The sequence below is a fragment of the Stylophora pistillata genome, chromosome 1, assembly GCF_964205215.1.
Source record: "Stylophora pistillata chromosome 1, jaStyPist1.2, whole genome shotgun sequence".
In the NCBI taxonomy this organism is placed as follows: domain Eukaryota; kingdom Metazoa; phylum Cnidaria; class Anthozoa; order Scleractinia; family Pocilloporidae; genus Stylophora; species Stylophora pistillata.
In genome coordinates, this window is record NC_142519.1 from 137,501 (window position 1) to 155,000 (window position 17,500).

The 17,500-nt window shown below is 40.4% G+C and overlaps 2 protein-coding genes and 2 long non-coding RNA genes across 8 annotated transcripts in view; 3 read left to right on the plus strand and 1 right to left on the minus strand.

The window, feature by feature from the left end:
• The window catches only part of LOC148740690 (uncharacterized), a 25,910-nt gene extending 12,928 nt beyond the window's left edge, over window positions 1-12,982 (plus strand). The window contains exon 5 of the long non-coding RNA XR_015996018.1: window positions 9,218-12,982. This is a non-coding gene — a long non-coding RNA (uncharacterized LOC148740690). The remainder of the gene's footprint in view (window positions 1-9,217) is intronic.
• On the plus strand, window positions 4,184-5,930 carry LOC148740692 (uncharacterized). The gene has a single exon (XM_088746946.1). It carries the CDS (start codon window positions 4,348-4,350, stop codon window positions 5,377-5,379), a length of 1,032 nt encoding a protein of 343 aa, XP_088603072.1. The 5' UTR covers window positions 4,184-4,347; the 3' UTR covers window positions 5,380-5,930.
• LOC148740693 (uncharacterized) lies at window positions 11,603-15,267 on the minus strand. Of its 5 annotated transcripts, none has more exons than XR_015996023.1 (3): window positions 15,191-15,267; window positions 14,445-14,650; window positions 11,603-13,986 (listed from the first exon to the last, which is right to left on the minus strand). It is a non-coding gene; the product is annotated as an uncharacterized LOC148740693 (long non-coding RNA). The 5 variants fall into 5 exon arrangements; XR_015996021.1 differs by lacking the exon at window positions 15,191-15,267 and adding an exon at window positions 15,023-15,154; XR_015996022.1 differs by lacking the exon at window positions 15,191-15,267 and adding an exon at window positions 14,804-14,950.
• Window positions 15,268-15,576: 309 nt separating this feature from the next.
• LOC148740694 (uncharacterized) overlaps window positions 15,577-17,500 on the plus strand; it is an 8,350-nt gene continuing 6,426 nt past the window's right edge. The window contains exon 1 of the mRNA XM_088746949.1: window positions 15,577-15,905. Within this exon, the coding sequence (XP_088603075.1) occupies window positions 15,753-15,905 (153 nt within the window). The 5' untranslated portion in view covers window positions 15,577-15,752. The remainder of the gene's footprint in view (window positions 15,906-17,500) is intronic.

Here is a 17,500-nt window from a genome sequence, read left to right on the forward strand (position 1 = left end):
CCTCCGACCAATGGCACGGTAGTGGATTAGACGCTTAATGGCAGCATCGACACTCTGCAACCTTGCTAGTTGCTTAACATTCCAGGAGGGAACTGGACTGGTACTGTACCGTTGCAGGGGATCCACTATTAATTGATTAACTACCGCACTGGGGTCGTCTTGCTGGGACACTGTCGATTGAAGTAGTTGCCCTCGAAGAGATTCAGGTAAGGCTGTAGTACTGAGGGTCGATGCACTGAGGGTTGATGCCAACAATGACTCAACTTGATCTACGCCCCGCTCTTCAGGCTTCTCCCGATTGATGCGACTTAGAGCATCTGCGTTTGCGTTGCGCTTTCCAGCACGGTACGTGATCGTAAAGGTAAAGTTAGCCAACTCAGACACCCAGCGTTGTTCAACAGCCTTCAGCTTGCACTTTGACTGCAGGTAAGTCAGTGGGTTGTTGTCGGTCAGTACTGTGAAGGTAGAGGAGGTCAAGTACTCACGGAACTTTTCTGTGACGGCCCACTTGAGAGCAAGGAGTTCCAGTTTTCTGGAGGAGTAGTTCTCCATGTTCCTCTCTGCTCCCCTTAGGGAACGGCTAGCATAGGCTATTGGCCTAACCTTTCCGTCCTGCTCCTGTGACAACACTGCTCCAAGGCCTTCGTTAGATGCATCGACCTCCACGATGAAGGGTTGTGTGTACACCGGGTAGGCCAACACTGGAGGGCTGGTCATGGTTTGCTTCAGGGATTCGAATGCGTTCTGGCACTCTCTGTTCCAATCACACTCGACCGACTTGCCTCTTAGTTTACCGTGCCTTCCACCTTCATACAATTTGGTCACCAGCTCGTGTAGAGGTCTTGCTAGCTGGGCAAAGTGGGGAACAAATCTGCGGTAGTAGGAGGCAAAGCCGAGGAAAGATCTCAGATCCTTCAGGGTCTTTGGTTTTGGCCAGTTAGTAACTACCTCTGTCTTTACGGGGTCAGTGGCCACCCCATCAGCTGACACCACATGTCCCAGGTACGTCACCTGAGTGCGGAAAAACTGACACTTTTTAGCCTCAATCTTCAGCCCGTGTTCACGCAACTTCTGAAACACCATCTTTAAGCGCTGCAGGTGGGTGCTGATATCTTGACTGAAGACTATGATGTCGTCAAGGTACACGATCAGGGTTTCCAACAACTCATCGCGAAAAATGGTCTGCATTATTCTCTGGAATGTTCCGGGCGCATCTCCGAGTCCAAAAGGCATCCGGTTGTATTCAACTAACCCGAACGGGGTGGTGAAAGCTGTCTTATGTCTGTCCTCAGGTGCAGCTTCTACCTGATTATAGGCAGAGGCCAGGTCAATTGTAGAGAACAGTCTAGCACCACCCAAGACATCAAGGGACTCTTCGATCCTAGGCAAAGGGAAAGCATCTCATTTAACTTTGGCGTTCAACTGTCGGTAATCCACGCACATGCGCAGGGCACCATTCTTCTTCCGGACCAGCACAACAGGCGAGGCATAGTTGCTCTGGCTCGGCCTGATAACGCCTTTGTCCAGCAGATCTTCTAGGTGCTCCTTGACTTCAGCCAGCTGATTTGGGGGAATGCGCCTGTGCCGCTGGTTCACTGGGATGTCATCACATGTGGGTATTTGATGCTGCATGACTTGGGTCCTGCCTAGGCTGCTTTCATCACTGGCAAACACATCTGCATAGGTGCTGAAAATCCGCAACGCTTCTCGCCTCTCGTCTGAAGTACCCGGGAAGTCCTATAAGGTAATCTCTGCGGGAAGGTCTCGTTCACGAGGGGGGCGTATAGGTTTACCCGGTTCCGGGGAGGAGGCCCCCCGAAACTCTGCTCCTGGGGGACAGGATACTAACACTTCATTACTCCGAACTTCGAGCTTCAGTTGGTCCCCACTGGTTACCTTTCCGCCACTTGCTACCGTTCCCAGACGTGTTCTTGGCTTTAGCCATACGTCTCTCGGGGAAGGGTTTGCTACTTGGATGAGGAAACAAGTCTTGGAGGCATCCACCTGGGTATGGGCCACCTGAAGATTTCCTAGTACTGGTACGTTAAGAGGTTCGACCAGGGCACTAGGACCACAGGCTGGACCAGTCACAGCTACACTGGCCACTGAATTCGAGGGGCGAGGACTGGGTATGTACCAGCAACACGGACAAAACCAGAGACAGGGTTTCCTGACGTCCTTGATTCAGCATTGGGCTGTTGTCGGAGCAGTGCACCAAACTGGGGTATCTGCGCCAGTACGTTTGTTCCGAGGAGTCCTGGTGCGATTTTTCTCTGATTGTTAGTGGCTGGAGTGTCTTTTAAGACTAGTACACCGCATCTGGGTACTTTAACCCCATCAACCTCTATCGTCAGCTCCAAGTAGCCAAGGTACGGTATCTCAAGGCCGTTGGCAGCCCGCAGGGTCAGCATCTGGCCATCTTCCCTCACGCGCCCGCAGGTCGGCTTGAGATTTCTTTTGTAAAAGTCCTCTGTGATAAAGGATACCATGGAGCCTGGGTCCAGGACACAGAGCACGTCAATACCACCAAGTTTTGCTTGGACTGTCGGGGTACCTCCGACCAAGTGTATTGGCATGCTGTCTGGTTTAGATAGAGATTCTGAGCCACTGTTGTTCCCCTCCACGGCATGGCTCACTGCCATGGAGTATTCTCATTTAACGGTGGCTGCTGTCTGTTTTCTCTGTTTGGGAGGCGACCGCCTCGCTGATTTCGTCTCCCATTTCCTGGGCAGTCCCTCTGGAAATGTTCCCTGTTACCACACCTAAAGCAGCCGGGCTGCCACGTGTTATGGCTATGGGACATCAGCTGGGAAATGCTTCGCTGTTGCCTTTCCAGGGTTGACTGCTGACTGCTTATGTGTTCGGCCAGGAGTTGTTGTTGCTTTTGCAGATTTTCGGCAAGGAGCTTTTGGCTAGCCACGAGTTCCTTAACCACATTCTGCAGATTGGGCAGTGCCCTAGCTTCCTCACAGGTAGGCTCTTCCGTGACCTCACGAACCTTTGCAGAACGTTTCTCGGAGCTACCATCCTCATCCATCCAGCACTGGACCTCGTCCCGTATCTGCTGAAAGGTCTTTGTAGGATGGTCCCTTACCCAACGTTTGATATCCCTTCGGAGCTGGGGGTCTCTGAGGTTCTCGAGAAACTGGTCCCGTAGTAGTTTGTCCTTGTCGGTTACAGCTCCCTCGTCCAGGCGCTCCACGCGTGCCAAGAGCACCATCAGCGCATGGGAGAATTCCCTCACTGATTCTCTGTCACGTTGTTTTCATTCAAAGAATCGTCGCAGAGCCTGGGTTCCCGTCAGGACTTCGCCAAAACAATCGCGAAGGACCTTGAAAATGGCCGTTGGGCTATTTCGGTCATCGGCTGGGCGGAGACGCACCTCCTCTTTGGCTGCCCCTTCCAGATGGTAAAAGAGGAAGTCGATGGCATCGGGTTCGGTATGCCCAGCAATAGCACGCTTAGCATCACTGATCCATTCCTCCAGGACACCATCCTCTCGGCCACCAGCAAACCTTCTGAGTTTGCGCTCTCTGGGGACTTTGACGGTAATCTGCTAAGGGGATTCAGAACCGGTACTCCCACTTGCTATCTGCTGGTTGAGCTTCGTCTCTAGAGCCTCAAATTTCTGCTTCAAAGCTGTGAGTTGTTCCTCAGCCGACATTCCTAGTTGTTACTCGTTCCCGTTTTTCTCTTTTTGCTAAACTTTACTTAGACAACTCGAATCCCACTCCTGACACCAAAATGTAAGACGGTCAAAACGGTCGACGTAAGAACAAAAGATCCGAGGGAAGATTTACAAGTTTATTACACAGCAAATACATGCAACGGTACAATAAAAAAAACGGGAACGAGTGACACTAAACAATAAATAAGAAAACAAAGCTCCAATGAGCTAAATCATGTAACAAGATTAAAATGAATTAGGAGAAAGTACTTAACAGTAAAGGATAACCTACAGACAGAAATAATTCAGTAAGGAAAGGAAACAAACAAAGTACTTGAAAACAGGAAATTGTGTGACAGAAACTATCAAAAATAGTGATTGCTAAACCAGGCATGAATTCAACAAAGACTACGAGCTAGGCTTAATATTACAACTTGAGCTAATACAGTATAAAACAGTGAAAGGAGATGTAATATATTAAGTACCCTCTAGGGTTACTGTGTATGTACCCAGAATACATTGCTGGAATAAAGTTGTGTTGAAGCGGCCATGTTGTTTGACCTCGTGGGTTTATATCACTAGCAATATATTACATTTTGGCGACGAGGATCGGTCGTTTTTCCACGTCATTCAAAAGTGCAAGGTCTTTGGACAACGCTGTGTGTGTTGTGGCATAGAAGATGGCCAGCACTAGTGCGAGTGGATTATTTGGACGTGTTGGCGAGTTCAACGTCGCACGTGAAACGTTTAGTGCCTACGTTGAGAGGATGGAAATGTTGTTTACAGCCAACAACATTGTAACGACAACAGGAGAGGGAAGCGCTGCCACCAACCTTGTGGTAGCGAACAGGAAACGTGCCATTTTCCTGACAGAAGTGGGGCCAGAGGTATACACAACCCTCAGCAACTTATTGGCGCCCACTAAACCGAAGGATGTGTCATTCACTAACATTGTGGAAGTCTTGGAGAAACACTACAACCCGAAGCCCCTGGAAATCGCACAAAGTTTTCACTTTGGCACGCGAAATCAAAAATCCGAAGAATCAGTTAGCGATTATGTGCTGGCTTTGAAGAGATTGGCGGTCCACTGTAATTATGGTGAATTCCTCAATCGGGCGTTACGTGACCGATTCGTATGCGGACTGAACAATCCGAAGATACAAAACAAACTACTGAACACAGATGACCTCACATTCGAAAAGGCTTGCAGTATTGCCAAGACCATGGAGATGGCAGACAGGAACACCCAAGAATTTCACCCTTCACGCAGTGAAACTGTTCAAGTCAACAAGTTGACAGAACAAGGAAGTAAAAACACTGAAAAGAAGAACACTGAACAATTGTCATGTCCTAGGTGTGGGGGTAATCATTCAGGTCAGTCTTGTAAATTTAAGTCAGCAAAATGCTACAAGTGCTCCAAGATTGGGCATTTAGCTTCTGTTTGTCGCAGTAAGGATGAAAAGAAAAAGGGTAAAATTCATAGTGTACAGGCTTCAGAATCAGGCAATGATGAGTGTGAGGATGAGGAATTAGGAATTTATTCTCTGAATTCGCTTGACCAAAACAAGCCTAATTGCAATAGGTACACTGTAGAAATGGAAATCAATGGTAAACTGTGTATGATGGAGTTAGACACAGCTGCAGATTTCTCAATAATGAGTAGAAGTGAATATCTAGAGAGGTTTGCAGACAAGCCTCTGTCTCCTTCTTAAGTAACACTTAAGACATACACGGGTGAATTACTTGATGTGTCAGGGGAAATGCAGTGTGACATAGTGTATAAGGGTAAACAATACTCTCTACCCATTCTTGTAGCCAATTATGATGCAAAACCTACTTTACTTGGTAAAAACTGGCTGCGGCACATTAAGTTTGAGTGGGGTGAGATATTTTGTATTCCCAAGGGAGACCCTAGGAGTGCTGATAGTCAACTGAATGAGTTGCTATCTAAACATAGCGAATTGTTTACTGAGAGTTACAAAGGTATGACGGGCCTTGAGGCCCATATTACTATGAGAGGCGATGCAAAACCTGTATTCGTGAAAGCGCGTAGGGTTCCATACGCTTTAAAAGAGCAAGTCGAAAAAGAGTTAGACAAACTAGAAAAGCATGGTGTTATTAAGAAAGTTGACAGGTCACTTTGGGCTAGCCCAATTGTGGTAGTGCCAAAGGCTGATAACACTGTCAGAATATGTGGAGACTACAAATCCACTATCAATCAGTCAGTTGAAGATGAGCAATATGTTTTACCTACTACTCAGGATTTGTATGCTGCTCTGGTTGGCTCTAAGGTATTTAGTAAGCTTGATCTATCACATGCCTATGCCCAGCTGAATGTTGACAAAGAAAGTCAAGAGTACTTGACAATTACCACTCATAAAGGCCTTTATTCCTACCAGAAATTGCCCTATGGGGTCAAGTCATCCCCAAAAATCTTTCAAGCAAAAATGGATCAAATTCTTCAGGGAATTGAAAAATGTGTTTGTAAACAAGATGACATCTTGATAGGGGGCAATGACTGGCAAGAGAATCTCAAGATACTTGCTGATGTGTTGGACAGGCTACACCAATACAATTTGCATTTAAAACTGGCAAAATGCGAGTTTTTGAAACCTGAAGTGGTTTATCTAGGTCTGAGAATAAGTGCCGAAGGCCTGCAACCGGTGGAGGAGAAGATCAGTGCAGTGAAAAGAGCCCCAGCCCCAAAGAATGTGAGTGAATTAAGGTCCTTCTTGGGCATGGTTCAGTATTATCATTCCTTTTTGCCAGGGCTGGCTACAACCTTAGCACCTCTGCATAGGCTTTTGCAGAAAACTATTCAATGGGAATGGACAGATGACTGCCAGAAAGCTTTCGAGGCGTGCAAGGAGGGCCTCACCAGTGAGTCGCTGTTGGTCCACTATGATCTAAATCGTGAGCTTAAGTTAGCTTGTGACGCATCGAGTTATGGTTTGGGGGCAGTGCTTAGTCATGTAATGGAGGATGGTCAAGAAAGGCCAATAGCATATGCATCACGTACCCTCAGCTCAAGTGAGAAAAATTATGCTCAAATTGAACGGGAGGCCTTGTCTATTATTTTCGGGGTAAAAAAATTTAATCAGTTTCTATATGGACGAAAGTTCACTTTAGTAACTGACCATCAGCCATTGTTGGCTATTTTGGGCCCAAAAGCTGCTATACCCACACTTGCAGCTGCCCGTATGCAGCGCTGGGCACTTGTCCTTTCAGCATATGACTATAACATTGAGTACAGGAGCTCCGAGAAGCACAGCAACTGTGATGCCCTTTCTAGATTACCCCATGAAGAGTCTAAGATTGGCAGTGAGAGTGAGATTTACAATGTAAGTGCCATTGACAAAGATTTCCCCATAACTGCAAAAGAGATTGGGAAAGCTACATTGATGGATCCAGGGTTAAGCAAGGTACTTGATTGGGTCATGGTGGGGTGGCCAGAGGTTTGTGATGAAGATTTAAAACCCTATTACACCCGTCGACATGAACTTTCTTGTGAACAAAATTGCATTCTCTGGGGTTCCAGGGTGATCATTCCCCCAGTATTTAGGGAAAAGATGTTGGAGGAGTTGCATTGGGAGCACCCAGGCATTTGTGCAATGAAAGCAATAGCACGCACCTGTGTTTGGTGGCCCAAGATGGATGAGGAAATTGAACAAAAGATTAAACTATGCTCAGTGTGTCAGGATGTGCGGACCTCTCCACCTTGTGCCCCATTGATACCCTGGAAATGGGCCACGCGACCCTTTCAGCGTATTCATGTTGATTTTTGTCAGAAAGGGAGTGATTTTTTTTTTGTGGTGGTTGATAGTTTTTCAAAATGGATAGAGGTTAAGCACATGACCTCAATCACCACAGAGAAAACCATAAATGAGTTGCGTCTTATATTTGCCCAACATGGTTTGCCCGAGGAGTTGGTATCAGATAATGGGCCACAATTTGTTTCAAGTGAGTTTGCTGAGTTTATGTATAAAAATGGCATTAAACATACCCTAACTCCTCCTTATCACCCACAATCAAATGGTGCTGCTGAGAGATCAGTCAGGGTGGTAAAGGAGGCGCTTGTCAAACAAGTTCTAGAGGGAAACAAGGGAAGGTCTATCAAACATAGACTAGCAGACTTCCTCTTGAGATACCGTACCACCCCACACAGCACCACAGGTGCTACGCCAGCAGAACTGCTGATGAGACGTAGACTGCGTACTCGTTTAACTCTAGTGAAACCTGATCTAGCCAAAACCGTAGAGAGTAAACAAAATAAGCAGAAGGAATATAAGGATTTAAAGGGTCATCAAGATAGGCTGTTTGCAGAGAATGACATAGTTCGAGTGAGAAATACTCAAGCCCGTAGCAATACTGAGAGGTGGATTCTGGGAAGGGTAGTTAAGGTCTGTGGACCCAGAACATATTTAGTTAAGACTGGCTATAAGACCAGATATGTTCATGTTGATCATTCAATTAAAGCATATGATCAGGTGCCATATGAAACTAGAGAGTTGGACATACCTGTCCCAGAACTGTGTGAGCAACCCACTCTAAGTGTAGATAATAGCCAAGTTTCATCCGGGGTGCCGCAGCCACCAGTCAACTTTTCAGATAAAGATGATGAGCCTAATTCTGGTATTAGTGAAGAGAATTTAAACACACCATCGCCGGTTGTTCTGAGGCGATCAGAGAGAATTAGGAAACCTGTTGACCGACTGAACCTGTAGTGAATGTTATGGCTACTATTGTGTTACTGGTAAGGATATCTTATTTGTAAGGGGAAAGCAGTGTAATATATTAAGTACCCTCTAGGGTTACTGTGTATGTACCCAGAATACATTGCTGGAATAAAGTTGTGTTGAAGCGGCCATGTTGTTTGACCTCGTGGGTTTATATCACTAGCAATATATTACAGGAGAAAATGAAATTACTAGTGTAGTGAACCCATAATTTGGTTCTGAAAACACAGGAATCATAGCAACAATGAATTGGAAGCAGGTAAGCAAAATATTACAGCTGCTAAAACGAAAACAATTGAAGTTCGTATAGCAGAGAAATTACATGCTGTGCGACAAAGGTCAGAGTAAATAAATAAGATACAGTAGTAAGATAAAAAGAGTATGTGGCTAAACTAAGCAAATTCTAACCCGAAAATCACTACAAAAATAGAAATGGAAACAACCACATGCTAAGCTTAGGGCTCAAACAAACATAAAATACTGAAACATACCAAAAGCTAGTATAGCTTAGAATCCGCTTTAAGGGCACTCTCAGGAAGGCAACAAAACAACTGAACTCGCCGAGCAAACGGTTGTAACTTATAGTAAAATACAGGAAAAGGTAAAAATAACTTAAAACCAAATTTGGGCTAGAAGCGATTAATTAAACAGGAATTACATAAGGGAAATCGGCAGTTAAAGGAATAATACGATTAACACATTACTAACAGAATTAACACATTACTAACAAATCGCTAAAATTCCATAAAATAAAATAAACAGAACAAACATGTTTTAAGTAGGAAATAAGCCTAAGTGACTCTGTCACAAAAAGAATTTTAAAAATATGTAGAATTTTGTAGTTTCAGCTTGTGAATTTTATTTAATCCAATGGTGAATGTCACCTCACTTTCTACCTTTTCATTTAATCTTGGTTAATATTTTTTTCAGTTATGACTTTTCCATGTAATCTGATCTGTTAACCTTAACCCAAGAGATCAGTAAAACCTCTTTTTATTGTTTTTATGCTTTGTTTTCTGACAAAATTAAAATTAATCTTTAAACTATTTATACTAAAACCCACTCTAAACTATGGTACCTTTGTAAATTATTGTAGTAATATCCACAGACATAAACTGAATCCTTAGGCATTTGATGAAGTTTTAAAACTAGAAAAAATAATTTTAATGCTACCTGAAGCTACAATTTTAAAGTTGCAAGGAGAGTGAATTTTGACCACTATGCAGATAAGTTTAATTAAATTGATATAACTGCTTGTCAGTAATCTATACCTGAAGGCAATAAATGAAAATTCATGAAGGATTGGAAAAAAAACCCTCATCTTAGTTTCATTGTAATTTTGTGGTAAACTCTAAACATTAAATTAAATGTTAAAATTAACCTTATTTAAGTAAGTTGCTGAATTTGAATTGTTTGCAAGTGAATTCCTTACCAGTACTTTTTTAAAATTTTAAAATAAATCTTTTTGAAATCCAAATGGTATTACCATAATCTCTTTAAACTTTTCATTCCTTTGTCGCTTCTATGAAAAGATGTGTGTTGACAACCGTCAAGTCATTACTTCTATTAAAAGGTACTTCTGAATTAAAATAATAACAAATACATAATTTTGTTTGTTGATATAAGGAGTAACATTTGCTTTTTTAATTATGTGTGATCAGTTACGTAGTGAACAAAATCAAAGTAACTATCTTTTGATATTCATGTTTGCTAAGGGAGATGACATCCCTCATTAAAAATTGGTCAATAATTTTGGGCAAAAGGTGGGCAAGCATAAATGTTTTTTTAATTTCTTGTTGGTTAAATGGACTGCTTTTTTTTCATTCTTGTTACAAGAAATTTATGGATTCTTTCCATGTTTATTCCTGTCTTATGCCGTATATGTACCAACATGCAAATATTTCAGCTATTTGAATTTATATTTTTGCTTGTGTTCTGCAGAACCAGCTAATTGGCAAAGGCAAGGACACTATATTTGATGCAGGGGCACGAATTAAGGGGGCCGCTGTCAGAATAAAAAGGGCACTGTCGCCTGGATGAAACATAGACCCAATGCTGGATGTGTCTCCATCTTGTTCCCCTTCGTCATCACCCAAAGTTCCTCACCTGTCTTTTGAGCCAGAAATTAGTGATGATGACGATGATGGCATTGATGAGGGTAGTAACATGCCAATTTAAATGATTAAGATATAAACACTATCTCCAATTCAAATAACTGCTAGTTATTTGTCATTAATAGCAATTTATCAACAAAATTGAATGATTAAATATACTACTTTTTTTTTATAATTCTGTTTTTGGTGATGAAGAAGAGAATCATTAACTTCCTCTCCAGAGTTTTTTTTAGCATCTAGTTGGCATGCTGAGATAGATTGGGATGTACCACTAAGCTTGAAAAGTGTACGTAAAGAAAGGAAAGGAAAGCAAAAGAATGCAGCAGTTAACCTTGTAACTCCGAAGAGATCTGATTGTTAATTCTCCCCTCTCGCTGCGATACATTTCCTTGTTAATTTGTTACAGGAATTTGGAGTTAAATCAAGATAACAACCTCTACCGGATAAGTTAAGGTATTCTCATTACCTGTTTGCCAGATAATGTGTGAATATTTAAGGGAGAAGATACATGTTTATGGGAAATAAGGGTCAAGATGCTAACAAGACGTGATGGATCTCTTGAGATGTAGGTTTAATTTTTTTGTTTTTCTGTTTTTGCTTATTTATCCCAACTTTGTGAAAAACAAACAAATATGATCATGTGTGTCACTTCTATGCTGTAATGGCCCTCTTAAAAAGAGAGGCTAATGTTAAAGGTTTCTTAAAATATGAAGTTCAGGTCCATTTGGATATGATCATAAAGAACTATTTTCTCATTGAAATCTCCATCATTGACCTCAATGTAAAACAAAAGCTTTAAGAATCTTAGAAATGGCTGACTAGCTATAGCTTTGTGATGCATTTTGGTCTGGAATAGGCTGGAGAACAAAATTAATATATCATTAATTGCAATTAATGTATTTGAAAAAAAGATTAAGGATTGAATTATTTATGTTTGTACATTACTTTGCAAAAGATTGAGAAATCTACAACATTTGAAATACACAAAAAAACTGTAGCGGACGGAGGGATCTAGAGACATTCCATCATTGCTCCGAACGCGATATTTAGATAGGACTTTATACTGAAACCAAGTAAGCCACTCGTATCGATCAAAGCTCTTTAATTTCTTGATTTACTTGATTACGTAAAAACTGAAAGGATAATTACAACAAAAACCTATTACTATAATTCGCACAGAACATCGATTGTGCAATAGCAACGCAAAAGGGGGCGTATCACGGTACTAGAAATTCACAAAATAACACTAATCACGAGCAATAATATAAGAGAAATACTATAACTAAATAGATTAATACAAATTACAACTACAAATCATACCTCTTTCTCCAATCTTAACTCTTTTCTTTAGGTTTCTTTCGAGTAATCAACGCTACTATATTCCCACGTGTTATCTCGTCGCTCGATTAAGAAAACTGATCTGCTGAGCTATTTGCATCTCATAACCCAACGGAAGTTACACAATCATGGTTAACTATTACACATTAATCGTTACAAAAACTTTTCAAAGACATGTTTCAACATGGCTTGTGTTATCTTGGTCATGGCTTAAATATACTTAAGCTTCAAATCTGAAAATAAATTAGGATACAATGTGGTTACAATATTTCTAGCTATTGATAGGATTTTCTGAAGCAGTTTGTGTTTCATTTTCTTGTCTCTTCTATAAACAAAATTAATGAAGTGGGAAACATAAATTGATTAAAACTTGTTTCATAAAATGTTTCTCGAAGGAAATTGGAATAAAAGCAGGTGTATGCAATTATGATGAAAGAAAAGATCACACAGAGATGGGTGGTATTAATTTCACATTGTTTATGTCTGTTTTTGTCTTTATAGCTTGTCTATATATATACTGGTACTTTGTAGTATCAATTCTTTGCTAAATGAAAGATGGTGTATGAGATGTCTTAACAAAGTTTTTCTTGTTTTTACATGTCTTTTATTATTTTGTTTGCTAATGTGTACACTTTGTACCTAGGATGATCACTTGTATCATTGTTATTATTGGTAGTAGTGGTTTCAAAAAATTGACACTTGAAAATGTGTAATTGTCATCCAGAGGCCAACAAATGAGCGAAAGGCCATCCTCTAACAATAATTTAGGATTTTCTAATTCTCATATGAAGTCAATAAATCTAATCACTTAGTGTAGTTTGCTTTTACCAAAAAAGAAATTTCCTAACGGTACTTAAAATATGTAGTTTGTAACGTCCATGATTTTTGAAGTAATTATCTTACATGATGTAGTACTGATGTCTTTAGTTAGAAGTTTAAAGTGAATCTTACCTAGGAGCTCGCACTTAGAGGTAAATTGAAACAAAATATCGAATCTTTGTCTTAAAACTGCAAGGAAGGATGATTACAAGGAATTTTTTATTATTGTTTGATATTCAAATAAACTTTTTTTCTATTTACTTCGTTGTCAAACCAACAGAAAATTAAAGAATAATTAATTTTGAAAATGTGTTGTTGATATTTATTTCTGTTCCTGAAAATTCTTAAATTCACATACTTTCTTTTGTTTTTTTCACCATGTAAAACCAGAGATGTCATGAAGATTTTGGTTCTGTACATGGGGAAAGTTTAAATCAATACATCAGGCCGCGGTTGTTCAAAGGATGGATAACACTATACAGTGGATAAATCTCTATCCGGTGGATAGCACAGTACGTTTTGGCAACACTTATCCGCTGGATAGCGATTTATCCGTTGGATACTGTTATCTGCTCTTTGAACAACCAGAGCCAGGTCTCTTAAAGATTCTCTGCTTTTTTTATCAATGTTTTTCGCTAATAATCCCTGTCAAGCTCCTGTTAGTGGCATGATGAGCTTTGCCTGGCCGAAGAGTTCTAATTCTAATTCTTAATTAATGGTCACAAGAAATGGGAAATCAAAAGATACTAACAAAAATTGCTACAGAAATTTGCGTTCCTTCAATTTTGCAAGGTTTAGTGCCTTCATGACTTTAAAGTTATAAGGAAAGTGGAAGAGTTTCCAATTTGTGTCAACCATTACAACCTCATAGATGAGAGGTTACACTGCCAAGCAATATTTTAAATGGTGACATCCATCATCAAATATTTTGCACATTTACAAAACCATCTCCTAAGTTACTCTTAGGAATCTCAATCCTTGGTTGAGTATTGCAATTTGACACATACTTTTTCTTAGTCAAGATGAAAAGTACACATAGATTAGCCCTAACACAGGGTTCAATTTTAATTCTGGTTTCTATATTTCTCTGTTCAAAAGCTGTTTTGGCATAATGTTCCCAATTCTTTTTAGAGCATTCAATCATAAAATTGTAGACAAATGGAATTAAACTGAATTTTCTTTTAAAGCTTTCAGATTTGAAATCAATTTTCACACTAACTGTGGGTTATCTTATCCCACCTTTGAACAACCTGGCCCTTGAGTACGTCTCTCCTTCAATTCCCTTTTCCTCATTAGAGAAGACTGCCAAACCCTAACAATTATGAATTGTAACTTTTCAAGGCTTCAGAAGTGATGATAGGATGTTACTAAATTGAGGAATGGGGAATGGGAAATGGGAAATAAGAAACTGAGATGGGAAAAGGGAAAATGACATGGCAAATTGAAAATGTGAAATGGATTGTTTGAAAATTAATTGTTTGTAATGCAGAATATATGTTTTCAGTAGTGATTATCAATATCCCCATAACCTGTTTTAATAACATCCTGACACAGACTGTGTTTCTGACACTTGCTCAAAAATTAAGCACTAGGGCAAAGATCAGCGAAGGTTGTCGGAGCCACTATATTTCCTTCATTCTAGTGACCAGCTCCTGGTGTCCTGCAACGGAAAATTTCCAGGAAAACACTTCAAAGCTTCCTACTTCACCAGCAGTAAATAACAGGGTTGACAAGGGAAGCTAACAAAACTACACACAGTGCACAGCCTACCATAAGAACATTCACTGCTGCTGCACCAGGTTCTTTCCAGCTGGATGTTAGGATAACAACCCCAGCCATTATTGTCGTCAGGTAGGTCAGAAACGACGCTAATAAAATGACCACTATCACCTTGGTACCCCTCTTTTCTTTATTTATTTGCTTAACTTCTTCTCTTCTTGTGGTAGTTGCTCTGATTTAATTCTTTTATTCTGACCCTGTAATTAAAAAAACAAAAAAAAGAGTTTGTGTAAACCAAAGTAGCTACAGAGATCATCATAATGAACAGTGAAATGCTATGCCAGATAACCGCATAGATGAAGAAAATTTCTGTCTTTGGTGGCTGTTGAAATAATTTTTTGAATACTCACATTCACAAGTATTGCAAAGAACAAGGAAAAAACTACACAAGTGGTAAGCCTGTGGTTAGTCACAATTTCTTGATATCTTAACAGTCCTGGATCTAGCAAACCTAGTTCCCAGGGTATTCTCTCACACTCCTTGAGGAGGGAATAGAGAGAACCCTGAGAATGACCACAGGATATTGTCCACATCAGTGATAATTGTACTATTTTGAATCGATTACCGACCTACTGAGACACTCTGTGATGTGAGTGGTGTCTGTACTGTCGATAGGATCACACAGAGGAGACACAACAGGGTGAGCTTGATTTGCCAGATAATACTTAATGTCTGTGGTTTAAAGACGTTAGGGAAAAAGGTCTCGATCATGACAAAATTTTGTTGTGAAATTATACTTATCGAAGCCAAGATGCCTTCTCTGCCGGACTGACGGAAAGGGATCATGCCGAAGTACGGGTGTTAGATATGAGTTGGTTTGCCGTGCTTGTAAATCGAAATATGTAGGAGAGACGTCCAGAAGTGCGTATACTCGTGGTAGAGAACACTTCCATCCTTTAGAACGGCGAGAAGAGAGCTCTGTTCTGTGGAGACATTGTTGTGAAAGGTATGATGGAAATGAAGTGGGCTTTGTAATGAATGTAACGGGGGTTTTTCGTGACGATGCAATGTTGAGGCAGATAACGGAATCTGTACTAATAAATAAGGTCGAAGCGGGAAAGTTAATCAATTCCAAAAGCGAGGGGAATTATGTCAACGTCCCTAGGGCAGTTATGGCAATGTGCACCCGATTCGCCTTTAATCTACCGCTTATAAGCGAATCTAATTATACTCAAATTACCGCATACATGCTAATAAAGTGAGAACAAAACAAAGGCCTGGTGCTAGAATCGATGACTTGTGGCAAGGTTCAAGCGAAAGAGGAAAATTCATCGCTTTTACATCTGGTAAAAAGAGATCATGGATAAAATTCCACGCGTGAAGATTACTGAAGAACAGAAAAATATTCTGAAATCATTTCATGAAAATGGAATGATTTCTACCAAGCGGGAAATGGGAAGTGTAATACGCGAATGTGCTTCAGTAGCTTCATTGTCAGAGGAGCAAGTTAAGGTAAATGGAATACTTCAAAACACGTTCATGAATAATTTAGTTTCCGTGTCGTGAGGGTTAATTACTTTCCTTCACTACAATTCATGCATTTTAAATTATTTCCCTGAACCACGGTCGTTCTATCGCTCGCAAGCTCTTTGATTTCACTGGAAGATACCTAGGCCTGCTAGCTGCTCTGATCTTTATCAGCTTAAATATGGCACCTTAGGTTTGCAGTTTTCTTCAGTTGTTGTCAATATTATATATTCCACAGTCTGTTGAAGGTAAGGCTCGGGCTTACACTTGAGATACTACTGACAGTGTTACTCCACCAGCATATACTTATTTCGCAACATTAAATCTACAACAAATTATAGAAAAAAAAAACAGCTTTTCCTAAACATAGGGAAAGTGCTCAAGCAAAGTAAACCACCCAAAATACAAATAAAAATATAAATAAATCAATAAATATTTTTAAAAAAGACGAAGTTAAGAAATGAGTGAAACAATGAATGAATGAATGAATGAATGTATAAATCAATCAATCAATCAATTTATATAGCACCATTTTCAATTTTCAACAATTGCAAGGAAGTTAGTAGAAAATAATCTACATCTATTTTACACAAATATAATTGGAGCTCTGTGAATGGCTAACTGAAGTGTGCTGGCTGTACTTGTCCACAATTCTATGTTTATAAATGTTTAAAAAAGTTTTTTTCTAGTGCATTTTTTTTTTAAATTTATAGGCCCACATCCTTCTACCTCAGAGTACTGAGATCATTCTCCATGACAGAGTTTACACAGTCATGTACAATTGACAGATTAAACAATGATGAGGAGTCAATTGGAGTTTGATTTGTATATGTTGGGAGTACAGGATTTGAGAACATGATAGGAGACTGTTAAAAGCCACACTAATATAGGTGTATTTGAAGACAAAAGTATTGTTATGTCTTTCGACTTCCAATTGTAATTAAACCATTAGGTAATGACACCAGGTCAGTGTATTCACTATCCAAGCAGGATGGAATATAAGCTAGTCCTAAAGTTGAGGATTTTGTTGGTGGTAGTAAACAATTAGTATGTATGATTTTTGTTGCTCCAGAAAATGTCCATGATGCCCTCCTCACAGAAATTGTTCTGGTTTACCCCCCCCCCCCCCCCTTACCACTTCAGCAGTCCATTTTGTTTCACCTCAGCCTTCCTCTCCAATCTGTTTCAAAATAATATAAAAAGGCTAGCAGACCCACACAATCCAGATCATGCTCCATGCTGGTATGGTATGGAGCATGCTGGTAGTGTGGGCAACTTGCCTTGCCATATGCTTTCTCATATGAGTGTTCTCACAGATTCTGATGTACATTAATTTCCACTGCAGCACTGTTGTAAAACATGTTTTATTCATGCTTTGGAAGCTGCCTCTGCACCATTAAGTTATGGCACACTTAGGAAGTTGGGAAAGCACTCAAGCTAGAGTTACTCTTGGCTAAAGTGTGAACCAATGTTTAATAAGTTCCTGTGCAAAGATGACTTTGGCTGCCATAAAAAATTATAACATAACCAAAGTAAAGTGCACGCTCTGATTGGTCAATTTAGCGTCCCCCATTTTCCCA

Bases quoted from the DNA above. Each gene is read 5' to 3' on its own strand.
- LOC148740692 (XM_088746946.1), top strand. From the start codon at position 4,348: ATGGCCAGCACTAGTGCGAGTGGATTATTTGGACGTGTTGGCGAGTTC.